General features: G+C 39.4%; 1 protein-coding gene across 4 annotated transcripts; it reads left to right on the forward strand.

Annotated features, from left to right (window-relative positions):
- Positions 1 to 422: 422 nt before the first annotated feature.
- LOC143136430 (sodium- and chloride-dependent GABA transporter 2-like) lies at positions 423 to 27,601 on the forward strand. Of its 4 annotated transcripts, XR_012989315.1 has the most exons (17): positions 423 to 468; positions 1,025 to 1,324; positions 1,479 to 1,613; positions 1,698 to 1,838; positions 2,043 to 2,121; positions 2,199 to 2,246; positions 4,143 to 4,269; positions 4,709 to 4,843; positions 9,804 to 9,907; positions 15,106 to 15,230; positions 15,440 to 15,552; positions 20,235 to 20,372; positions 22,209 to 22,311; positions 22,468 to 22,568; positions 23,487 to 23,612; positions 23,923 to 25,713; positions 27,558 to 27,601. XR_012989315.1 is itself a non-coding variant. In XM_076297141.1 (16 exons), exons 2-16 carry the CDS (start codon positions 1,084 to 1,086, stop codon positions 24,067 to 24,069), a joined length of 1,800 nt encoding a protein of 599 aa, XP_076153256.1. In that variant the 5' UTR covers positions 423 to 468; positions 1,025 to 1,083; the 3' UTR covers positions 24,070 to 27,357. The 4 variants fall into 4 exon arrangements, 3 of the variants coding, with proteins under 3 accessions (XP_076153256.1, XP_076153255.1, XP_076153257.1); XM_076297141.1 differs by lacking the exon at positions 27,558 to 27,601 and having other exon boundaries at positions 1,761 to 1,838; positions 23,923 to 27,357; XM_076297140.1 differs by lacking the exon at positions 27,558 to 27,601 and having other exon boundaries at positions 23,923 to 27,356.

The raw sequence follows: 27,601 nt of genomic DNA on the forward strand, positions 1-27,601 counted from the left end.
AGTATTTAAACAACAACTAATAGGCATACAGTATAGCCTATTATTAACAAATAGTTATAATGGAAATATGACTTCATTTAGAAATGGTAATCACATTATGTATTAAGTATGAAAAATCAAGAGGTGGGTTTCTGATGCCTTTAGTAGGTAGCCTAAAGATATTAAAAAGGTTAGCTGTTTTCATGAAGTGTAGGGCCTATTATATTGGCTGTGTTAGCTAGACAAATAACAAAGCATTGTAACAATCTAACAATCATGGAAAAACACCACTTTCTCATATATTTTGCATCAAATTGGGGTTATTTAGCCTATTTGAATCGGTATCTGTTCCGTTTTCATCAGTGTGTGTGTGTCAAGTAGGCTACCACCACTTGGGTCTTTTTTCAACCCTCAGTAAATCTTGCGAAATAAGGGCACCACCCCTTGCTTGAAATTTAGTTTGAGACTATTCAGACAAGGACTTGGAGGGTAGGTTACTTCTTCAAATTACCTTTTACAATTCAATATGCGTGGTGGGGACATAGGAAAATAAATAAAATAAGACAATTGCATGGGGCGCGCTTATATGTGCAAAATGTTAATCAAAACAAAGACCCTAAATGAAATAACTGTTTTTGTGGGGCGATTTATAGCCTAACACATCACGGGAACGACTAGCCTAATCTGTGATCAAACTTCTGAATTTCTTGCCAGTGTCTTTGTTGTGGTCCTAGTCACCATAGTAGTTTACAGAAACTACTGATAATCAAATAGTTCTGTGGTAGATTATATGTCTTCAGTGCCACCATTTGCTATATCAGAGGTTCCTTGGCGTTAAGCTATTTACTGTTAACAGTGCATTCGCATTAACGATGAATTAGCCTACCCAGCATTGGTGCGTAATGTTTAAATGTAGAATCTGGCCGTTTTGATGTTGTGTAATGAAATTTGCACGAGATGCCGATCAGCAAACACATGTGCAAAAAGTTGAAAGTTATGTGTTTTTTATGTAACTTGAAACCTATTTGCATGATTAATTTGCCAGGAATTGTTATAGTTTACTGTATGCGTCTTTGGAATTTGGAAGTGATTTAAACCACAAACATGATCAATGGAGAAGGGATTCAACAGGAAGAGAGGGAGGAGCCCATGAATACATTGCACACAGGAGCCTCTTTTGGGGGGATGATAAACTCTGACATCTCGAAGAGTGGCCATTGCAGCACACAGCAGCCCAGGGGCAAATGGGCTAACAAGTCTGAGTTTCTGTTTGCCATGGCTGGGGAGATAATTGGGTTGGGCAATGTATGGCGCTTCCCATACCTCTGTTATAAAAATGGCGGAGGTAAGAAGATTATCAATGTCCCAACTGCCAAGAAAGCTCTCAAATTGCATGCATAGGCCTACTTCAGCTATGGTCATTACATATACAGGCTATGGAACTAGCATGTCTGTATTTCACAAATGTTCTATTTCTCATATTTCTCTCTCTCTCTCAGGAGTTTTCTTTATCCCATACTTTGTATTCCTCTTGTTCTGTGGAATTCCCATCTTCTTCCTGGAGACAGCCTTAGGGCAGTATACCAGTGAGGGTGGAATCACTGCCTGGCGCAAAATTTGCCCCATGTTTGAAGGTGGGAAAGGTGGTGGTTTTCAGGCTTTGATGTGTGACTCTTTCTGTGTTTTCCTCTGTGTTTACTCTCAGTTTTTATGTTTAGGGATAGGAATTGCTTCTCAGGTGATTGTGTCATACCTCAATATTTATTATATTGTGGTACTAGCTTGGGCTGTCATCTACCTATTCAACTCCTTCAAGAGTTCTCTACCCTGGGATAACTGTGACAACCTCTGGAATACAGGTATGGTGCCACATAATTAATAAACCTTTTAAAACACAATGAGCAAAAAAACATTGTCAAATGCTGTTGAATTTATACTCATTATAGTTTCTTCCTCTTTAATATGAACAATGGTCAATTTAGCTATGTAAAGTTGATTGATTAATAATGTTGTATTGAAATATTATAAAACAGCATGGGTATCATGTTTTTCTTTTTTGCCAGAAAATTGTACCACTTTGAATGTTTCCAGAACTACTCTTCTGCATTATGACTCAAATGTCACAGACTTGGATGGCTATAGGTAATGAATGTGTAAAATCACACTTTCAACTATTAACCATTTTAAACTGTTGTTTAACATGTTTGTTCTTTTTAAAGCAATGACAGTATGTTTGGTGCAGTCAGTCCCGAAGAAGAATTCTGGCGGTATGTTGACATTTTGATTATTATTTCGAAAAGTTTGAAACTGGTGGAGTAGGATTATTATTTTATTTATCTATTTATCTATGTTAACTTGTTAAACTTGTTGTTGACTGAGCATCATGTTGTTGACTGAGCAACAAATCCAACCCCTTACCATAAACTTATCCTTAACCACAAATTGTAATTGTCAACAGATTATTTGTATTTGTAGGTGTAGTTAGTCTGTGGGTGGACTATCGAAGTAAAGCATGACCCTTATATCTAGGTTTGATTATTATATTAGGTGTAGGCTACTATCTTTACAATGAAAAGTATTAGTAATGCACACCAACTGATTTTAAGGGAGGTGCTAGCCACTGGCAACAAGTTAAAATGGTAAAAAAAAGTGCTGCACACTCTGGCACAATATGACAAGACTTTACTCAACTACAGCCTATAAGGCCTTCATCAGATTTTCAAGACACAAACGATCCCAATTAGTGCACCTGGCTACAAGGCTCCCCCTTTGGAGAGTCACTAGAAATGGGTGTGGGTCAGAGTTAGTGAGCGGAGCGCGAGCGAGGAGCGGAGCGGATGGAATTTTGTTAGAGCGCGGAGCGCTTTGTAATTTAGAGACTGGAGCGGGCCTGTTCCTCTCCAATTTCGCTCCGATATCGCTCACACCACGAGTCTGAGGCATGCCCAAATCCACCCAGAACTCATGTCTTCATAATGAAACCAAGACCGTTACATTTCAAAACAAAGATACTTGCCATAGTAATGTAATGGATTTGGCTTAGCCAGAGCTAGGTGCGGAAGCCGCTTTTATTGGCTAGCATTCAGAAACAGGGGCAGGGACGCAGACCAGGAAAACAGCACACAATAGGCATGTCAAACACACACACATACACTACACATACAGGGGTGGACGCAGCCCCCCACACAAAAAGGATCACACACGGGGAAGACCTAAAAGGGTAACACGCTACACTAAAACACGGACATTAAAACAGTGAATAAAGGCATTAACACACACAAACAACCCCCAGAGTTCTCCCCCGTATCCCAGAATGCATTGTCCCAAAGTCCGTAGCACATAGTCCAGCGTGCCGACGTTAAAGTAAGTTCGTTGGGGATGAAGTCGCTAAATATTTTAGAAAGGAAACTGAAAGTCATAGGGCTTACAAGCGTACTATTCCTACAAATAGCGGCCGAGTGAACAGCCACCTGAGCGAGGAGCGGGATATTCGCACCGCTCAGCTCCGCTCACTAGCTCTGGTGTGGGTGTCATACAGTTATGTGCAGAATAATAACAGTGTGTTTTAAAAAATTGAATAAAGCTCAAAATCCGTAGAATAGCTGTGGGGTGACATCTAAAATGCTGATTCTTAGGCAAAACCCAGAAATGCAGAGGAATTGTGGTATGTAGTTCAATCGTCCTGGGCTGAAATACCTGTTCACAGGTGCCAGTAGTTGGTCGACTCCATGCAACACAGATGTGAAGCAATTCTCAGAAATAATGGTAACTAGATATTAGTGCAGTGATTCAAAGTAAAGCAAAATCTTGAGACCTTTTTCAGTTTATACAGTAAATGTTTGAGTGGGTAAAGAATTTTGGTCATGTTTAGATTTGAAATTTAATGTGCAGTGTTCCCAATGCAGAGATATTAAGGAATTAACAGCTATTCTAAGGATTTTGAGCTTTATTCAATTTTTTAAAACACACTGCTATTATTCTGCACATAACTGTATGTGTTACTATCTTTACAAAACACATGGAAAGAAGAATTATAATTGTTGCCATTCACATTATGTCAGTGTGTGTGTATGTGTGTCTGTGTGCTGACAGTGTCCTGAAAAGATCTTGCTTTTTGGAGAGTTGTCTTTTTTCCCTGAAGTATAGCATATGTGTTTCTTCAGATTTCGATTGTTACGGCAGAAAGACACAGATCTGGGTTATATAAACAGTGACCTGGCTCTTTGTCTCTTGCTTGTTTGGATCATCTGCTATTTCTGCATCTGGAAGGGGATCAAATCCACGGGCAAGGTGAGCATGTAAGCTTGATTTGCGCTCAGTTAAGCTCAGTTGCGCTTGCTCAACACAACAGAGTTATGCCTGCACCACTGTTAAGGTCGAAACAAACATTTTGCTACATTTTGACTTGGTTGAAAACAACCCAGGTGAGACAGTAAACGTAGAGGGAAAGTGACACGTGAGGGATGGAGACAAGAAGACATAGATAAACAGAAAGTACATGAGGAAACAAAAACACTTGGGAAGTGTATTGCTAAGGAGGACACAATTGAGTGACGTGAAAATAAAATATATCTGCTAATAACAAGATTTTTTTTTTCCATTACATGTGCAGCTTCTTTGTAAATTTGCTCATTTTGCATTGTTTTATACATTTTCAATGTTTATCATGTAAGTATGTCAATACCCCTTCAAGAATCAGATTAAATTAATGTTGTTTTGTGTGTCACAGGTTGTGTACTTCACAGCTACTTTCCCTTATCTGATGTTGTTCATCCTCCTAATTCGTGGCGTGACTTTGCCAGGTGCTATGAATGGAATTAAATATTACCTCTACCCAGACCTGGCAAAACTTAAACACATTCAGGTAAGCCCTGAAGATAAATAAAATACTGACAGGTGGTGATAATGTTATTATGTTACTGTAATTATGTTACTGTAATTATGTCACTTCCCTTACTCATGGCTAAATTTTCACACTCATATGCATAGTCAGGCACCGATTTAGGCCTATCTATTTCACACTGTAGTTTGCTCCTTAAAGTTTAACAATCTTAATTTGCTAACAGTTTCCCCTAGTTGCCTCAAGACTATATACTTCTTACCCCCCTAATATTCAACTTTGCCATTCATATCAGAAATTGTTAGTTATCCATTTCTGAACTAACATCATGCAATAAAGTTGTTTTCACTCTGGTGCATCCAGAGCAGCCAAGAGAGAGAGAGAGAGAGAGTGAGAAAATGCATGATGTCAATTGGGCAGGGATACCTGTAAAATGCGGCATAGGGTGAGCGAGGAAAGGAACAATGAAGAAAGAAGCAAACATTAGTGATGCTGTAATTAAAAATAGACTCATCCAGTTCAGATGAGTCATTGGGTGCAGGTGTTGAGATTTGAATGCATAATGTTTACATGATCACATGGAACCATGGTAATTGTTATGGGGACTTACACCTCTCTCATGATTGACGGAACCCAGGTAGAACCCAGGTCTCTGAGTACCTGACCTGGGCTACTCACATCCAAGCTCAGTTTAAAAAGGCTAGACAACGGATATACCACCTAAGACAACTCTGGAAATTCAGGCTCCTCCCAATGATTCTAAAAACTTTTTACAGAGGGGCTATAGAGAGCATGTTGACTCAGTGTTTAAATGTTTCGTTAAAGACTGCAATGCCTTGCAGAGAATGGTGCGTTCAGCTGAGCACATCTCTAGGACTCCTCTCCCCTCCCTGCATGATGTATAAATCAGCCGATGCAGGACTAGAGTCATTAAAATGATAAATGAATCCACCCATCCCAGTAACTGCCTGTTGAAATCAAGCAAGCGCTGCTGTATTTTGATGGCCAAAACTGAAAGACAGAGGGCCATATTTTGCACCATGGCGCATGGCGTAAAACTCGTTTTCCACCCGGCGCAAAGTGTATTTTCTTATTTTGCGCGCTTATTTTTTAAACAATGCGCCCAGGGGTATGGCAATTAACAACTTAGGGAGTGGCTTAGCCCATTGTCTAACCCTTAGAACCCTAAGCTGTTTTTAGGGCATTTTCACTACCTTTATTCATAAGGATTTATTCTGGTCATTGTAAGTGCCACACACATATATTGTATATTGTTTTTTTCAGGAGAGTTTAGGCTATTCAGATCTGCCATCATTTCATGTATTAATACTAGCATTGATTTTATTTTGATTTTTAAAGAATTAAAATATAAAAAGTGTATTATAAAAATTCTTATATTTCGACATGTATCTCACCACAGCAAGCTCACAGCTCTACTTGCATTTCATGTGTGTGTAGGGCAGACTGTCCTGAATCGGGCAATATAATTGCCATGTTGGAGGGATCCTCTGGGGCTGAGCAATTTACAGAAATATTTGCTGTGTGATTTACGGAAATAAATGCCATTTTTTATTTAGTGATGAAAAATGACCTTTCTGCGCTCCATATCTGTGACACGAACTGATCTGACCTGACTTGACCCGAGGTTGCGTGTTAGCCTGCATGCCTGTGTGTATGCAGTCATAATAATTCTCAACTCTTTACTGCATTGCCATGAACAAAGTAAAGGCAAAAAAGGTGTTTATTTGTTGAACAAATTGGGATACAATGTGAGCCTTGAATTGGATGCCATGCAGGAATTTGCTAGGATCTCAAAACCGGAATATGAACATGCTTTGCCATAGAGAAACACATGATAGCATTGGATTATAAACATGCTTTGCCACAAGAACAGACAAAAACGTGGGGTAAGTCCAGCTATATGAAGTTATTATTTTGCTGTCACTTCGTCTGTTTTATAACCCAGAAGGATGTACTTGGTATCAAATGATAGCTCTGAGTCTCCTCTTTCATCTGACATGCGTGGCATATCTATGCGATCACGGGTCCGCGAGTAATTCAAACGAGAGTAATGAGTGTGCAGCGTTGGTTTGTGTACATGACGTTATTATTTTGCAGTCACTTCGTCTGATTTTATAAGCCAGAAGGATCGATAAACATGGTACCAATGGATAGCCCTGTGCCCCCTCTTTCATCTGATATGCTTGCCATATCGATGCGATCACGGGTTCGCGAGTAATTCAAACTAGAGTAATGTGTGTGCAGGTGAATGCAGAGAAGTATAGACTGTAAATATGATGCAATTTGATTTAATTTCATGATTTTTTAAAATTTTCATACTTGATCGTACAGACAAGTGTGTAGTCTCGTTGGAAAGCCCCACTTCTGCTCTGTCGCGCAATAAAGGTTTCATCTCGCTGCGATGAACCGTTCTGGAGCAATGTAACAGAGAAGAAAGGGTGTGTTTTTTGACGCACTTTGCGTCAATCGGGTTCTAAGGGCTAAAAATCGCTATTGTACACCTGGTCAGAAGTCTATGGCGAGTTGTTTATAGAGCGCATTGTCAACAGTCATATTGGCGGGTGCACGCACCATCCTTCTATTCAGGTAGAAATCTAGGAACACCTTGTTGCGCCATGCGCTCAACGTTTGATAACGAAAACCCTCCCAATGTGGACTGGACATCCTACTAAATTTGAATAAGTTTTTGACGAGTGACGATGCACTTTAGACTGTCATGATAGGGGTCAGAAGTCTATGGCGAGTTGTTTATATGTTATTTTAAGAGCGCATTGTCAACAGTCATATATCCGGGTGCACGATTACAATGGGAAACATAGAATAAAAGATAAAAGATCTAAAAGATATTACGAAATACTGTACATCTTATGATGAGTAGTTATTCACAATCATTTGCAAATTGGTAATGACGGTTAAAGGCACACTATGCAGGTTTTTTAGCTTAATATGTTCGTTTTTTAGCTTAATTTACCTTAATTTAACAGCTTCAGAGTCATTGGAATGGTTATATGACTTTTTTCGGGGTGAATGGAGGCCGTCTCGCTTCCCCCTAGTGCCCGTGAGCAGAAAAAACACCCTTGCAACTGTAGGCCGGCGGGCCGACGGCCTCAGTGTCAGGAAGTATAACGAGTGTAACAAATTGCTTTACTGCATTCAAATACACATGCACGCCAGGCACCGGCTAGAAGAAGGTAGCGATGGAGTTTCTCAGACATTCGTCATGACAGAGCCAGCGAAAAAGAAGCAAAAACCGAGAAAACAGTAAGGGAAATTGCCAATACTGCATAGTTTACCTTTAAAAGTGATTAGGGGAGAGGTGAGAGACACGTATGGAGCACAGCTGAAGACGCACTGTAATATAAGCAACTCCTCTGCAGGATAAATGCTTTTTTATTCAGTCATTTGAGCAATATTAGGGTAAGTGTTGCTTTTTCCAGCCTATGTTTTCGATGGTAACCCATTGTCAGTCAATAGTGAAAGTAACTGCATATAACTGTCTTGCCGTTGACTGACACCATGGTGAAGTTACAGTAGTTTCACTTTGCCAATGAGTTTAAATAATAGATGAGTGCAAATGCGTGAAGGCTATGCTAGGTTTTAGTAAAGCATGGTTTAGTGGAATGACTATTCCATACGGTCTTGCAAGCAGCCTCCTTCAAATGCGCCGTTGGATGTCAAAATACCAATGCATTCTTTGACATTGCGCTTTGCGCTGTTAAAGGGAATGACAGATATCATTTTCATTGGTTTAAATGATGTTACGCCCCAAACACACCCGTGACTGATTAAGAAACTTAGAAACACCTTGTTGCGCCAAGCGCTCGACGTTTGATAATGAAAACCCTCCCAATGTGGACTGGACATCCTACTAAATTTGAATAAGCTTTTGATGAGTGACAACGCGCTTTAGACTGTCACGATATGGCCCTAAGGAAGAGCTATTTCCCTCAGGCCATTAGACTCCTCAACACAGAGACATGCCCACCACTTCAGTGAAAACCCTGGACTTAATTGATGTGGAGGTTCCAACTGTTGTCATTTCCACAAAGAATGGGGGTAGAGGAGCGCTTCTTGGACTCTAAAGTTTGGTTAAGTCAGAGGTGCTCTTTGGATGGGACACTAAAACTCCAACTAAAACTCCAACGTGTTTCGGCTACATGCCTTCTTCTGGGAACAGCTATTTACCTTCAACTTTTAAACGGTCTACTTTTAAACTATCATTAAACTATCTATTAAACTAGCTGTCTATCAACAACTTTTAAACTATCTACTGTCTATCAACAACTTTTAAACTATCTACATTCAGCTTTTAAACAGTCTACTTTTAAACTATCAATTTTTATTAAGCTATGCAACCACCATGTCTATCCTAGCATCACCGTAGTAACCATCTCTGTATTACCTGTTTTAACTATACATGATATTTTACATCACAACTTTAGCATTTTTTAATGCACTGGTAATTCCTTGGAATTGCATTTCTAGTTATTATTATTATTATTATTATTATTATTATTATTATTATTACTACATTATCATTTATTTGTATTTAATCTATACTTATTCATTCTATTTTATTTTTTAATTTAATCATTATCAATTACTATTATTAATATTTTATCTGTACTATTTATATTCTTTTCCATTTTTGCATAGTCATGGAATTAACCAGCTTTACATTTTACTACCAGTTGTACACTGTTATAATGTGTATGCGGCAAATAAATTTCATTTTAATCTAATTTAGTCACACATAGGCTTACCCACAACAACAAAATTAAAAGAGGTCAGAGTATGGGAATGTTACATAAAAATGCAATTAGCTAGAATGACAGGGCATGCTATTAGACAGGGCAGCATGCGGGCGGAGTCACATAATACAGTACTAGTATGTGTTATTTTTTAAAAGTTATTGTCTTTTAAAAATACTTTCTTACCCTTCTTTTTCATTCTACCTCTTTAGGTATGGGTTGATGCGGGGACACAGGTATTTTTCTCTTATGCTGTTTGCCAGGGTGTCCTCACTGCTCTTGGGAGCTACAATAAATACAACAACAACTGCTACAGGTTAGTAGAACCAGTGACTTTATAGAGGCCCATACAAAAACAAAATGTTATGGAAAACAAGAACCAGTCTGCCAAAGCACAGTTCAGAGTCTTGCACAGGTTCGTTTTTGGAGACCCGGCCCTGCCCGGACCCGTAAAGTTCAGCACCAGATCTGACCCGTCACCCGTGATAATATCAAAATTAAATCTGGACCCGCCCAGACCCGTTAATATTTGGCCCGTTACCTGACCCGTGCCAGCGATAAATCACACACGAGCTGAAATCATTCCAATCAAAGTACTTTATTTTTATCTCGCACCTCGCAACATCACAATATAAGCTCTCTAAGAAACAGCCTAACGAGTGCTTTCTTTCGCGCTATTGGAGCACTTGGGGCTACAAACATAACCTAATACAAATATTTAACGCGCCCCTGTCAACTTTTACATTTGATTTGAGTATTGCACATTCAATCTAAATGTTAAACTAATGAACAATATAGCCTAAAGTGTGCTTTCATTTGCGCGATTCAAGTAGCCTACCATCGGCACCTTTAAATAGGCCTAGGCCAGGGGTCGGCAAATAGTGGCCCGCGGGCCAATTTTGGCCCGCCATCTATTCTATCTGGCCCGCGAGATGACGTTAATTTGCTGTTTAAATAAAAAATTAAAAAAATGATTTTTTTTTTAACCCCATGTTTTTAAAAAGAAAAAAAGGCCTACAGCAATCCCATCAATTTCAGAACATTTATTGAGGTATAGATGATAGTCCTACTAAAGTGACAAAACAACAGGTGGAACATCCTTGCAGTTATCCATGGCGCACAGGTCGGAACGGTATTGGCACGCGAGCGCGTAATCTTGTGCAAAAAACAAAACAAAAATGTCCTGTCTCCCTCTTCCAGTGGGCAAGGTCAAAAATAGCTTATGTTTAGTTAAATTAATAGGCTTGGCATTAATAAATGCAGGCAGGCTCAACACATACCTCTGCTTCCATTCTTCTTTGTAGGTCCTGCATTCTGAATCAATTTTTCTTTTCAAGGCTTTTGACAACGACATTTTGCATCGATAACTAGCATATAGCAATGTTCAGCTAATCATTTACACGTCATCCAAAAGAATAATATTTGTACACATTAGTTACGGCAAGTTGCTAGGCAAGTCGCCTGTTTCATGAGAGACGACAGGAGATGCAGCAGGCGGCATAAAACAGCGCACATAAGCAAATAAACGTTTTTAATGGAATTAAATTAAATGCATTTTAAAAGTTAGATTAATAATTTAAATAGTAGGCTTATAACACCCCCCCCCCCCCCCCCCCCCCATTACAAAAGCTATGGCCCGCGATGCCATTGTCTGAAAAAAAATTGGCCCGGGTCCAAACGTAATTGCCGACCCCTGGCCTAGGCTATGGAACCTGATAACTCGTGCATTTTTCTCTAACATTTTGCAATAGGGCTAAATCTTACAATAACAAACCATAGCCCAAAGCTTGCTGCATCAGAACATTGCACAAATAGACTTATTAATATTACAAGAAAAAATACAACCTGAGCATCACAAACAATAGCTATATGTAGGCCTGTGCCTATGCTGGCAACACTCCAACTACGAGATGCATCGAAGAAATCAAAGTCACAGTAGTGACGTGATGGTCAAAGGTTGTAGGCTATCGTTGACTAAAACACATATTTGTGATGTGGTAATTGTAATTTAGACGTACAAATATTGCACATATATTTCATTTATGTTTTATTTCAGCAAACTAAAATACTGTTTTGGTTCTCTCCCGCTACCCGTGAATTTTAGGAATGTCACAATCCACCCGTTTGAGCAAATTTTATGTGGGTACCCAACCCGTTGCAGGACTCTGGCACAGTTATTTAGGCCTAATTCTAATTTTCTAATCTTATTACACGGCTCTTCATAATGCTGAAGAATGCTCCATTCACTTGAATGGGCCTTCCCAACGTTTGGTGGTCTGCTATTTCTCGATAACAGACCGTTGCTAAGTATAACAGACCGCTGTCAAGGAAAATGGGTTTTGTGCTTCTAATTCACATCTTTCATATCTCTACGCAAGGGCTGGAACTTCATTCAAAAGTGAAAGCAGACGGTTGGTCAGCTGTGTTCTAAAGAATCTTTGATTCAAGTTCAGCGTGTGTTGTTGCAACTACTTGTTTCTCAGCAAAAGCCACGATGAAACGGTAACAAATAGGCTATAGCCTAGGCTATGTAGGCTAAAGAGTCATATTGTGGGGAGTTTATTGTTTCATTTTGGCAAGTAGCCTTGTAATAAGCGGGATAATGTATAGAACGCCGGTCATTATCGGAAAATAGGTCCCTTCAGGGCGGAACATGACACCTCCGCTGTGTGTTGGGGTCCAGTTCGCCCTGTCGGGACCTACTTCCCGATAATGTGTTCTATACATTATCCCTTACATAATTACTACTCAACTGTTTTACTGGATTAGCCCGTGTTCCTACAATCCAGTAGTCGGGGTGAACCCTGTTAGCAAATTTGAATTTGCTCTGCAGATCAGTCTAGAAAACATCCCATTGACATCCATTTACAAATTAATCAAATTTGTAAAAAAGAAAATTAACGTTGGACATACAACATCTCCACCCATTAGTACTTGATGGTATATCTCACAAACGCTTCACAACACAGGGCAAACCATCAGATCAACCAGCAGATCTTACCGGAGACGACGATATGAAGCATTCTTCTGTACAGTAGGCTAAGCCGTTCCCGAGTTTTGAAATTACAGCAAATCTCTACATGGTATCCAAGTTTGAGCTGAAATTCTAATTTTATAGCCCAAAAGAATTAACGTGTTTTTCATAGCAAAGAATCAAAAGTTGATCATAACATGAATAGATAAACTGTGCTTTTGAATATATATTTTTACCATCATGCTTCAGGTAACATGAATGTAACAATCATGAGACACAAAGTATTTTTCCTTGACATAGCATATCAAGTATGATCACATCATATTTTCGTAGATATGGGTAGCCACTGTCTTGAAAACGATATAGCATAGCCCTAACTATATGGCCCTTACAATGACCAAAGAGCTCAATAGTAAAATTACACTGAAAATAGCCTAGGCCTTAAAGGACTAATGACGTATCTGGTAAAAAAAAAGGGTCATAACTTAGTCTAGAGTTTAAACTAACCTAGAGTTTAGGTTTGAATATTGTTTGATTATAATGATCACATAAGTTAAGCACTGATCAAATGCTACTGGAGAGGAAGGGCGGAGAGAGGACGCAGTGCGTACAGGGGCGCCTTAATACCACCTGAGGCCCCTGGGCTATATGTTTTTTAAGGACCCCCCCCCCCCAACCGCAAATATTAATTATGGTTAAATGATACCCGGCCCGCGATCTGACCCGACACATAGCGTGCGCTTTTGGTTAATAAGATGCAGTGTAGCCTATCATTATTCAGCATGTAAAACCTTTACATAAACAGAAACAGAAAGCCCTCGAATCACGTCAGCCTACCCATGACATCGCTTATCAAAAAGGCTAGCCTACTGCACGAAAACAAGCGTTGAACTTTTACAACATTGGCTGTAGGCTAAGTTAAAAGATGGGTATGGACGTTTAAAAGCTTTTCAAAAGTGCATGTGTTTGTCGTGCCGGGGGGTTCCCCAGGAGTTTTTTTGAAATTCTGTCTACTTAACACGCCAGTTTAACGCAGTTTGGGAGGGACAGAAATACTTTTAGCCTACAGAACAAGCTGGCTCATGTGACGTGAACATGGCTGCCTTATGCATTGTATCACTACACTACATGGAGAAATATCTCACGTTAACAATGGAGAAAACATAACATAGACTATTATATGTGCGAATGGGTTAGCAAAAACTTAGCTTTTGGTGAACGGAGATGCAGATCACTAATTCATTTATTCGCGCCACAGCGCATGTTCTGCGTTCACTCCAATGAGACAAGTGAAATACATGTTTTTAAAGCCGTTTCATTTCCAGGCTATTTGTTACGATATTTACCTGCTATGCCTTCTGTTTTCATGGACAGTTACAGGAATCCACGTCATTCGTTTATCTTGCTTCAATCCTACCCACGTTATCTCCAGAGTTTGTATGATAAGTTTGTCAGTCAGTTTCAGCCTCTCCTCTAGCTCCTCTACACCCGTTGGGATTTATTACGTTTTGTTACATATTAGAATTGGAGAAGACAAGGGGGCCTCTGCATGGATGTAATTGTAGAGCAGTACGATGTCCTCAATTATTTAGGCTAGCTCCAGAGTAGGCTAATGACGCCGCGATATTATTGATTATCATTATTATTATTAGGAGGCCCCTCATTGGTCGAGGCCCCTGGGCTGAAGCCCAGGTAAGCCCCTGCATTAAGGCGCCAGTGAGTGCGTACATCTGCTTTTAGAATTCCATGGTATTGTGCAACATTCACATCCAGTCAGCGATGGCTCAAGAGAGGATTAGGATAAGGATAAGTCTTTGCAAGTCTTGTCAGTGTTCTCTTTTAGTGCTACTTCTAGTAACTATAGAAATCTTTTAGTATTTTGTATATTATTATTACAAGCATGATCATATCATACTTTCCCAGATATGGGTAGCCTATATTGTCTTGAAAACTATATTGCCTAGTATATAGTAACAGATGGTTCTTAGTAAAATTACACTGAAAAGTAGCCTATGCCTCAAAGGGTAGCCTACCTAATTCATTCAAGCCCTTTTAAGGTGTGATGACCCCCCCGGTATTTTTATTTAGCCCTTTGAGCACTTTGAGTCCCTTTTCTGGTTTGTTTTGGATGAACTAGAGTGATGGACACCGAAATTTTGACGATGGGTCCTGTCTCGACTTTCTGACTCGTTTTGAATCACCTTTGACTGTTTCAGAGTAGCTGGCTATGGGCATGCACAAACATGTCCTTAAAACAACCCTTAACGTTCGTTTTTAAAACTGGTTGAGTTACTGTAGGTATGCCTCCCCATTCATTTGAATAAGAGCATGAATTTGTTCGTCTAAAAGAACTGCCCAGAGGCATTACCAAGATGGCCGCCGAGTGTTAAGACTTGACTCAACCGATTTTGGCAGAACTTAATGTCATGTTTGTTTCTTGTGTTAGGATGATGTTTGTTTCTTGTGTTAGGATGATGTTTGTTTCTTGTGTTAGGATGTATTGCTACACCCCACTTGTGATGTTTTACTTTTTTCAACAGAGACTGCATTGGCCTTTGCATACTCAACAGCTGCACAAGTATTTTCGCTGGATTTGCCGTCTTCTCTGTACTGGGTTTCATGGCTCACCAGCTGGACGTTGACATGGCCCATGTTGTTATGAGTGGTATATCTTTTCCTTTTAAGCACTGTACTGTATATCACTGTATATCAGGGGTGCAAGGTCCAGTTACAGAAAATTTCCTCAAGCAAAGGTGACACACAATCACCTCTTGTGATATGCCTTAGATTAGCTTTTATTATACACTGCCATGCTTTGTTGTGGTGAGTACAGTTACAAAGAGTCCCTGATGCTGAGTTACTGTTTCCCATTAGGTCCTGGACTTGCCTTTATTGCTTATCCCAAGGCATTAGCTCTTCTCCCAGCTGCTCAGTTCTGGTCTGTGCTCTTCTTCTTCATGGTCCTTCTTCTTGGTCTGGACAGCCAGGTAGATGCCCTGCCTCTCTTACTGCATGTGTTATGCCTGTTTGAATGATTGAAAAAAACATTGTATACACATTCTGTTAAAATCTTGTAAAATACTACTGCCATGAGATTTGGCATTATCACAACACTAGCTCATTTCTCATTTACTACCTGTCTACAGTTCATACTGAATATCCATATTTATTCTGTTTTTATAATGTTACTGTTAATACACTGCAAATATCTATATTATTACAGTGCATGGAAATGCACTGTTCTGTTATCCAAAGTGTCAGGATGACAGGAGGACCCAAGCACAAGACTCAGATGTTCAAGCAAACACACTTTATTGCTAAATTACAAACTTACCAATTTACAAACTTACTACAGACAAGACTCGGACAGGATAAACAGAGAGACAAAGGACAGAGGAACAGGGGCGTAGAAATACACAGACTAATTAACAGAAAGACAGAGGACTGGACGAGACCAACAAGACAATAACGGGAAACAGGTGAAAGCAGAAACGGAGGGAAACTAACAAGACAGGAAGTGCAGAGCATATAAGGAGATGGGCGGGGACAAAGACAGATGACAGACAGGTGAACACAGAGTACATGGGGAACAGCAAAAGCAAAACAAACACAGGACAATATACCGAATGAGGCAGCCGAATGAGGCAGAAGGGGCAGCCGTGGCCTACTGGTTAGCGCTTCGGGACTTGTAACCGGAGGGTTACCGGTTCGAACCCCGACCAGTAGGCACGGCTGAAGTGCCCTTGAGCAAGGCACCTAACCCCTCACTGCTCCCCGAGCGCCGCTGTTGTTGCAGGCAGCTCACTGTGTGCTTCACCCCACTGTGTGTTCACTGTGTGCTGAGTGTGTTTCACTAATTCACGGATTGGGATAAATGCAGAGACCAAATTTCCCTCACAGGATCAAAAGGATATACTTACTTATACTATACAACTGCCATCTGCTCAACTAGGCTCCATTTATCCCTGTCTCTCTCTCTATTCAACACAAATGCAAGGCACCTTCCATCCAACTGTCTGTCATCCATCTACTTCAAACCATTTATTCATCCATTAAACTATCTGTCTATCAACAACATCCATTAAATTATCTACCTATGCACATCCATTAAAGTATTTGTCTATCAACATAATTTTCTTGCACTGTAATTAATCTGAGTTGCACATGTTCCAACTGCCATCTGCTCAATTGTTTCTAGGCCCCCTTTCTCTCTGTGTCTCTTTCCATTGAACAAGGATACAAGGCACCTTCCATCCAACTTTCTCTCCATTCATCTACTTCAAACCATTAATCCATCCATCTGAACTATCTATCAACATCCATTAAACTATCTGCCTATCAACATCTATTAAGGCAAGACTCTACAGGTGAATAGGGTAAAATCAGGCCAGGAATAATATATTATAGGGTAAAATAGGGTAAAATCAGGCCAGGAATAATATATACGGGGGCAGCCGTGGCCTACTGGTTAGCGCTTCGGACTTGTAACCGGAGGGTTGCCGGTTCGAACCCCGACCAGTAGGAAGCGGCTGAAGTGCCCTTGAGCAAGGCACCTAACCCCTCACTGCTCCCCGAGCGCCGCTGATGTTGCAGGCAGCTCACTGCACCGGGATTAGTGTGTGCTTCACCACACTGTGTGTTCACTGTGTGCTGAGTGTGTTTCACTAATTCACGGATTGGGATAAAATGAGACCAAATTTCCCTCACAGGATCAAAAGAGTATATATACTTATACTTATATATCAACAACCCCCCCTTTAAAAGTCTTCTGAATATGGTTAGGTATAAGACTGGAAGGTTTGCTGTATGTAAGTGCTTCTGAAGTGGAGATTTCATTCTCTGAGTGGGAGAGGAAACTCATTTTGAGAAAACAGCCTTGAAACACAGCCAATGATATTCCATTCTCAGCCAGGACCGCCTTTTAACTTTTGCGATTGGTTGCTGATACAAAGGAAGTGTCCATATTTGGATTTCATAGCGTAATGCAGCAAAGACAGAGCTTTCCAACGGTACTGGACATGATATGTTTCGGATCATGGTCGCAATAGTGCATGTGACGTTAGAATGCTGACTTTTGGTCAATCTAGGAGAAATGTACCAGTGTGAGTGGACAAAATGTAGAAGTCACAAAATGTCATAGACAAAATGTTGTAGTAGTGTGAAAGAATACATGCTAAGGTAGCAAACTGTCCGAAAATCTCAACATAGGCAAAATGTTGTAGTAGTGTGAAGGAATACATGTTAAAGCAAACTATCCCAAAATCTCGAAATTGGCCAGTGCATGAAACAATGTTTTCACCTACCGTGTCTCGCCTTAAACTCTATGTCTATCATGATCTATTAAACTATCGGTCTATCAACATACATCAGTATACAGTCCACATCAATTCCTACCTAGCAACCTCCATAGCAACCAACATAATTACCCTAGCAACAACCTAGCAACCACCAGTATGTCAACCTAGTAACCACCATAGCAACCAATTTGATTACCCAACTACCTTATCTACCCTAGCAACAATATCAATTAACCAAACAACAATCTAGCAACCACTAAAATTATGGGTAACACTTTATTTTAAGGTTCACATGTTAGCCACCAATACATACCTAATTAATACCAGTATTAGTGACTTGTAAGGCATGTGTTAGGCAACATTAACCATTTGTTAGGTGTGTATTCACAAATTTCTTGTTCATGATGAATTAGGCCTTTATTATTGATATAATCTTAATAATGACCTTGTAAGCCTTGATCTCTACATACTAATTAGTAGTAAGTACCAAAATAGAATATGCATAACCTACTTGTATACTGTCTGAATAAATCCCAAATAGTAGGAGAACAGTTGTAGAATAAGCAACTGGGAGATTGGCTCCCATTCTAAAGTGGAAACTGGTTCCTTGGTAGCAAGCACATTATCATCAGTAATACCTCTGCAGAATGTACTTATTAGTCATGAATTGGTTCCATATTCTAAAGTCAGGCATTATTATTATTAAAAATTATATGATCGGGACCGTCTAGACTATAACACCTGGTCAATACAGACATTCTTTACCCTTAAAACATTGCTAGTGCATACATTGTTCATTCAAAATATGGTCCCTGTTCTAAAGTAGAGGCTGGGACAATGTTTATTTAACAAGTTCTGTAAACATGTTACATTGTACTCTCAATGAGCTCACAAAGCACAAAAAGACTAGCAATACCTTCTCCCAATACTGATAAAATACTAGTCCACTCTGGCAAGTAAATAGCAAATGTTCTTTTGTGTGATTTCTTTACTGCTACTGTAGTTTTCAGGCATAGGCCTGCTGTGTACAAGTTTTTGATATGTGGTAGGTGGGTCCCGTTTCAAAGAAGACCACCACAGATGTGTTGAATGACAATTCTTTTGCCCTTTTTATTTGTTTAAAAGACGTGTTTTTATCCTGTCAGTTCTAGTTAAAACTAGCTTTTGCTAGTCTTTTTGTGCTTTGTGAGCTCATTGAGAGTACAATGTAACATGTTTCCAAGGAACCAGTTTCCACTTTAGAATGGGAGCCAATCTCCCAGTTATTAAGTGCTATTTCACAGTATTCAAGTAGGTTATGCATATTCTATTTTGGTACTTACTACTAATTAGTGTGTAGAGATCAAGGCTTACAAGGTCATTATTAAGATTATATCAATAATAAAGGCCTAATTCGTCATGAACAAGAAATTTGTGAATACACACCTAACAAATGGTTAATGTTGCCTAACACATGCCTTACAAGTCACTAATACAGGTATTAATTAGGTATGTATTGGTGGCTAACATGTGAACCTTAAAATAAAGTGTTACAAAAATTAGGTTAACATAGCAACCAACATAGCAACCAACATGATGACCCTAGCAACCAGCATAGCAACCACTTATTTAGCATAGCATACTAACTACCCCACATACCATTTCAGTTCCATGAAAATGACTCAATATACAAACACGCCTTGTTTTATTCTTATTGTCATGGCCTTTTGTTTTGGAGGCTTCACATTTTGTGACAACATTAACAAAGGATTATATTTCTAGAGGAAATACTGATTGTTGGCAGGTGTGTCACAATAGGAGTTAATAGGTTGGAATTAAAATAGCCCCACATCATCACATACCCTTCACCATACCTAGAGATTGGCATGGTTTTATTTTTTATGCTCATTGCACTCAATGCAAATCAAACCAGCTAATAGGCTAACTGAAATAATCCATGCCAATCTCTAGGCATGGTGAAGGGTATGTGATGATGTGGGGCTATTTTAATTCCAAAGGCCAAGGGAACTTTATCAGGGAGCATAGTATCCTGGATCCATGAAATAACTGGCCTTTAAAAATAAAAATCTGCCTGCCTTTATGGTAATTTAACATAGAGGCGCCAACACTTATGACCCCTATATTTTAAGGAAGAACATTTATTTATTTATTTATGATACATTATTCATTCACAAAGAAAATTGGTGTCCTTGAAGGTTGGATATTTCCTCATTTTTTTACTTAAGGCATTAAGATCAAATTCCAAAAGATGATATTATATTCCTCTTTTTAGTCAGCAGTGCCAATAATTCTGGAGGGTACTGTGTTATATGGAAGGCATTTCAGAAATTGATTTATCTGAACTTTAATCAATTTGTATTTTTTTGTACCAGTTTGTGTGTGTTGAAAGCCTGGCTACAGCCATATCTGATCTGTTTCCTGATGAGCTGAGGAAGCAGGGAAGACGGGAGATCTTGGTGTTGATTATTGCCATTGTGTGTTTCCTCTTCGGCCTACCATTCGTCACAGAGGTAAATAGTGAGACAGACAAAGAACGATGGTCTTTCATCTGAAATTTGGAACACTTATGTTATAACACAAATGCTATTGAAGGTGATTCAAACACAATTATTTTCCCCTAGCCCTTTATGGGGCAAAAACTTGGAAACCTCTGTAGACATCCAAAAAGGGGCTGGGATGATTGTATTAGGAGCACTGGGGTATCAAGTGCGACTGTAAAAAATGCATACATTTTGGCCCTCAGAGTTCAGGTAAGAGGGCCCCTTAGCAGGATTTTGCTTAGGGCCCCATGGAGGTCTGAACCGGCACTGTGTTTGGGACCAGGTTATTATCTACACACTACTCCGCCAGGTGTTGGACCTCCTGGCTGTAGTGGGTCTTGTTGTCCATGATGAGTTCCACCACAGTGATGTCATCAGCTAACTTTATTATGGTGTTGGACGAGTGGATGGGGACGCAGTCATGGGTGAAGAGGGTGTAGAGGGCTGGACTCAGTACACATCCCTCGGGCACGCCTGTGTTCAGGGTTACAGTTGATGTCAGGTTCCCTTCTGTGACATTCTGTGGTCTGTTTGTGAGTAAGTCCAGAATCCATGAGCAAAGTGAGGTGGGGAGATGAATGAGTTTGTGGACCAGTTTTTATGGGGGATTATGATGTTGCTCCAGGTCCATGCAGCCTGCTTTAAAAATAGGATGATAGGGAAAACATGATTCCAGCTAAGCATTAAATAATGAATACTGAATATTATATTAATATATTAACCTTTATATTATTAATGTGCAGTAAGCAGAATTTAGGCATGGCTGCATGTGACATTTCTACAGATCAGAATGACATAAGCCTAACAGCTGTTTTGAGTTAAGGCTATATTATTGTTAAGCTTATTGAATAACTTCCTGATATTGAAGACAAACCATTTTGTGGAATGATCTCTCTGGTAGGCCTAGGCCTAAGTGACATCACGCTCTGTCTGCCACTCGTTGTCTGTAGCTGATCGAAATGGCATAAGCCTAAAGCTTTGATGTAAGGCTATATGTTTAGCCTATTGAATAGCTTAACAATATAGAAGACAAACCATTTTGTAAAAGCATGCATCATCATATGAGATTTGCAACGATGTGACTCAAAAACAGTCTTAGGTAGCATAAGTGACGTTTCTCTGTCTGCCACTCTGTCTAGCTGTGTGGCACGTCTTCTGAAACGTCATTAAATACGGGACCATTAGCCTATTGCTCATTTCAATTTGGGACCTTGCAGTCGGAATTGTCATTTGTTTAGAGTCTCGAGTTCAAAGTAGCCTGGGCTATTCAAAGCGTCAGTTTATTGCATTCCTTTAGCCACATACCCGTGTTTGTTGGCGTGTTGTTACAAAATCCGTGGAATCATTTTATGCAAACAAACTGCATACAGGGAGTCATTATTGTTGAAGTCAGACATGATAATCATCCAAACATCTTGCGTCTAAACCCCGTGATTCAGTGATGCCAAAACTCTGCTTACCCTCTCTGCCTCTGGTCCTGCACTGTGCTGTGTGAGAGGGGAAGTGGCTATGGCAGAGCGGACAAAGCCAACGTGTGCTTCTTTTACCGATATATTTAGCAATATCTTTTGCTTTTCTTATCCAAACAACGTCAAACTTGGTATGCACTTACTCGTGCCAGTAGCAAGACACCTGCCAAGTTAGAAATCGAACGGACTAACGGTTCGAGAAATATGCAGCAGACAAACACTGACGCACAGACAGACGTTCCTGCAATTTATAGATAGATAAAAAAACATAATTTTAACTGTTCGGTTTTCTTGGTTTGACTTTTTTGTTTTATTTGTGTGTGTCTCTTTTATTCAGGGGGGTATCAATCTTTTTACTTTAGTTGACCTTTATGCTGTCAGTGGGAACAGCCTTCTCTTCATTGCCTGCTTTGAAACCATTGTCATCGCATGGATTTATGGTAAATTAGCTGATCTCACACACTACACACGTTTAAATGAAGACAGACATGATTAATATATTAATATGTCCATATGCAGGTAAAGAAATCCGAATCTGCATTGGATGCCTTGAAAGTATATACTGTTTAGTATACTGAAGTATATACTGTTTGTAGGTGCAGATCGTTTCTATGACAATATTGAAGACATGATTGGGTATCCACCATTTCCTTTACTGAAGTACTGTTGGCTGTTTATCACACCATTGATATGTGGGGTAAGTGATCCCCTTTTTTATTTCATTCTATTCTTTTGACATTCAAATTTACTGTTGATGTTTGTATTGCATTTATTTTTTATTCTTTTTTCTACATTGTTACTATATGAATACTATTTTGCATTACAATTTATTTACATTTAAGTTTTACAGTATTTAGCTTTCATTTTTTGTTATTCTGTTGTGTACATTATCCTTCTCTCTGTTAAGTATGACTGCCGCTAGCGGTCATATAGGGATTGTCCAGGTTTTTTTCAATATTATACTGCTTTAATCGCCTCTATCTTCAGTTGTGATGTTGGGATGGGGGAGGGGGGAGGCATAAAATACATTTATTTAGTAACTGTACACCCATTGGCCTGTAGATGTGAAGGGTTGCTGGTAGAGGATGATGAGGAGAGGAGCTACAAGGCAGGACTGTCTCACACACACTCTCTCTCACACACACACACACACACACGATTGTGGCAATGTGGTTATCACAGAACAAAGACCTGACACTCTTTTCTTAAAAAAAAAACTTTATATGAAGAGCCTTTCATTAGGAAACTAGATAGTTAGGCCTATTCAAATATGTAACACCCCACCTTGATCAGAACCTTGTTATGGGAGAACATTTTTACATTGTGTTTGTAAAAAATGTCTATCAGCCGATATATCGGTTATCGTTTTTTGAAAAACTTAAATATCAAAATCGTTATCGGTCAAAATCCCATATCGGTCAGGCTCTGTATGAGATGGAGACAAATTGACAAGCGTGATTTATTTTTGCGGAGAGGATGTACAGGACTGAGCGGCAGTCATATGTTGACCGCTATGCGGTACATCTAGTTATTATTATTGTTGTTATTATTATTATTTCTACTATTACTTTAATGATAATCACATCTGATACTCAATTCCTCTTTGTTCATTTAGGCCACCCTTTTCTATAATATGGTATCTACGTCAGTGACTTTGCCATGGGGTCATAGTTTGGCTTACATCCTCATGCTTACTCCCATGCTTTGTATTCCAGCCTTCATCTTTGTGGCTCTTTTAAAGGTGAGTTAATAAGTGCATCAGGCACTGTTTGTACTCCCCTCCATGTCCATCTACTCACATCTTCCAGCTGTGGTGCTAGGTTCTTTTGGTTCTTTTTACCACCACTGTTTATGAATATGAGAGATGGTTGACATACATATAGCCATAAGTACTTGCCAAAAAAAACATTCACTCCTTGAATATCACTATGTGTGAATAGGTTTTACATTAGGAATTTTATTTTTCATTTTCAACTATTATTTTATTCTCAAAAATGTTTGTATTTACCTGATACTACTAGTACCTCATTCCATACACTATCATGTTCCAGACTTCTGGGGACCCACTCACACCATCCAGTGACTTGCGGCAGATGAGACCACACAAAGCTCGGCTTACACTTTTCGGTTATGTCATCAAACCTCAAGCGAGGCCCTGTGCTGATCAGCACAAAGCCTTTACAACAAACAGAATCTGAGGATACTGATACTGTCATCATCTGATGTTGATGACAAGCCTAATCATCTTCAACCTGAGCAAACCTTGATACTTTATACAGCTAGTATAGAAACGTGGCAATGTCTTGTGTCTTTGAAATATTCAACTGTTACAACTTTGTCACCCAAATACTTTTACTAAAAGTGTATATAATATGTCTATATTTTCATTGAATTAATAGTCGATTCCATTGTATTTCTTAGCAGTACCAACAATGTGTGCTCTAAAATTGCTCTGCTTTTTTACTTCTGAGTTAACCTGGTTAAGACTAGACTGCTTCTCAAATTCCATCCATTGAGACTGAGAGTGGGTCTGGAAAGGCTTCATTGACTTATGACTTCCAGGGGCATAACCAGCAGTGAAATTAAACTTCAATTGTTGCATTCAATTCTTACCAAATCGTTTCAGCAGTGCATCACACACATCTTTGTTGTAAATCAATCAAAGTTTTCAAAGCAGTTGTTTACTCAATTCCAAAGAAAATACACGTCCATATCTGTTTAACCCTGTCGCCATATCATTGGGCAAGTGATTAGGGCCCGAGCACCAGATGGTGCAAAAGCCCCTATTGTTTCTGTAAGGATTAATATTATTATTATTATTATTATAGTTGGGAATATTTTACCGTGCTTTGCTTTTTTTGAAGGGGTTCCCAAGGGCGAAAACTCATGAAATTTGGCACACATAACAGGTGTCCGATAAAGCTGTCAAGGACAAAGGCTTGGCCCCGGGTGTGGCCTATGGACTCCATAGCGTCCCCTTATGTCATGTGATTGGCATATACTTTCAGCTATGCACACAAAATGTTGTGTGTTCCCAATGTGTGATAAATTTCGACATATTCATCCGATTTATGTCAAATAATAGACACCCGTTTCCAAATCACCAAAAATCCAGGATCCAATCACAAGACCTTGCATGACCGCTAGTCAGCTGTTCCAAAAGTGCAATTCTGTCCTCATTTTTCTTTTCTCTGTGCTAATAGTTGCATAGTACATGGAGACTCCCCCAGATATACAGTACATTCCTAGCATATTGTCTTTCAGAGTTTAATCCAAGTTATATATTACATGATGTAGCCTGTGTCGTTTAGATAATATAGGCAAATTTACTAGCTAATAGTTGGCTTGCCGCTTTTTCACATTTTGTGCATGTAGGTGAAACTATACCACGAGACTCAATGACATAAGGGGGCGCTAGAGAGTCCCTGTGCCACGCCCAGGGCCAAGCCTTTGTCCGCTAGTGAATTATATGACACTTGTTGGGCATGTCAAGTTTCATGAGTTTTTACCCATGGGAACCACTTCACTAAAGGCAAAGTACAGCAGAAAATTACAAACTACTATAATAACTCTTGCAAAAACAATAGGGCCTTACGGCCTCCAGGCTCGGGCCCTAAATATGAATCTATGCTTTTAGAGGTATTTAGTAGTATTTTAAACCACCTGGCATGTGATCAACAGGGGTAGTCTGGTCTGGATGTACCAAAGGGATGTGAATTTCGCATGGTTTTATTCCAAACTAGTAGTTTTCCCTATGGAGCAGCCGAACACAGAACAGATTCTTCCCAACATCGCATGCCACAGTAAACGATTCAAAGTAAAAATGAAAAGCTGGAAAACAGGTAAATTGTTCACTTCCACAGTTAGCTTCCATAGACTTCAGTGCAATCTTCTCAATTGAATAAACCGCAGTAATGGCGCTGTTGTTGTACGGATTCCGCAGGATTGGTCTATAGTCTGACATAGCCATACTCAGTTCTATTCAGAATGTGAGTCTGAAACTGCACCATTGGGACGTGATTAAGGGACGTGTTTCAACCAATACAGGGAAAAATATGGAAAAAATCACAATTGGATAGACCTAACCAATCAGAGCAATGAAATAGCCTACTGTGAATCCTCTAGGGACAGCAGCCAAAACATCCTTCTTGACAAATGCCTTAATCGCTGTTTTCTGGGTTTTTTTTTTAAGACATTGCACTGTCAGTATTTTTCACAACAGACACTAAACATCTAAACATCTAGCTTCCTTTTGTTGTAAACGAAATCAACCAAAGCGCGCTCAGGTGACATGAATGACTACTGTAGGCACCATTACTCATCTATCAATCTTCGGATAAAGCCCACCTGGACGATTTGATTGGTTGGTTAATTGAGTTTTCATACGGGCATAGAAGCTTGTCAATTGAGCATGTCAAAGTCCAGACCGAATTTCCCAACCTCAAATTTTGTGGGCGGGGTTAAATTCTGGCTGGCTTCTGGGCTAACTATAATACTCAATATGTAATGCTTTTTGATTGATTTAAGAATGTTTTCCAAAGTATAAGTATATATACTCTTTTGATCCCGTGAGGGAAATTTGGTCTCTGCATTTATCCCAATCCGTGAATTAGTGAAACACACTCAGCACACAGTGAACACACAGTGAGGTGAAGCACACACTAATCCCGGCGCAGTGAGCTGCCTGCAACAACAGCGGCACTCGAGGAGCAGTGAGGGGTTAGGTGCCTTGCTCAAGGGCACTTCAGCTGTGCCTACTGGGCCAAAACTGTTAAGGATATTTGACAATTTCTTTAATTACTGTTCCATATCAATAAATGAAGGTTGAACTAACAAGGAGGCTTAGCAACAGTGGAATCAACTGTAGCCAAGCTAACTATCCACTGTCTGTAACCAGAGAAAGTAGTATGGGTTGGCTTTTCTTTAAACTAAACCTCATGTTTCCTTTGTGTGCTATAAATGCATGCCTATTGCTTACATCAGTGGCAACCGGGGTATAAGCAGGATAAAGGCCTTTCGAATTGTCCTGACATATGGAAACTGCCTTGCCTAATAAATATTATTAACATTTCCTTTTAATTATTTTTTTATTAAATCATCAGTATTGCTGTTTGCTATTTTCATAATATATAGATTCCAATATATTTCTTATCAGTAGCAAGAATTTATGCTCTGGAATTGTTTGCATTATAGACGTCCATCTTGAGTATGTCTGAGATAATGTATGCATGAAATAATTCACAGAATACATGAATAGATGTTTTTATACAGAGAAATTAAATATATATCAAAAACTTGTTTGTAAGTGGCTGACTTTTTACTACTTGGTAAGCCTATTTGGTGCTCTTAAAGTAAGTCATACCAAATCAAAATAGCTATACAGTTTTATACAAGTAAATGGGCATAGGATGTGCCACATTGTGCAACAATGCATCTGTATTCTTGTTTGCATAACATGCATGCGTGAGAGCAGTGTGCTCATATGTGTGTGAATGCATGCTCCTAGTTTGAGGACTTTTCAGATATGTATATCCTTAATATTAAAAAAGGTACATTTCTCTCTCTCTCTCTCACTGACACACACACACACACTTGCTCATCATGAGGTCATGCTCATTCAGGGTTCAGTGTTGTCATCCATGTAATTCAAAGTGACATTCAATTAACAGACACTTCCCTCCCACAGCCTCAGGGTCTGACAATGTCCAGTGGAACACAGATGGAACATCA

Source organism: Alosa pseudoharengus, unplaced genomic scaffold (assembly GCF_046254945.1).
Source record: "Alosa pseudoharengus isolate Yale_2024_CS ecotype anadromous, Long Island Sound unplaced genomic scaffold, YU_APseudo_1.1 YU_APseudo_1.1_scf_20, whole genome shotgun sequence".
NCBI lineage: Eukaryota > Metazoa > Chordata > Actinopteri > Clupeiformes > Clupeidae > Alosa > Alosa pseudoharengus.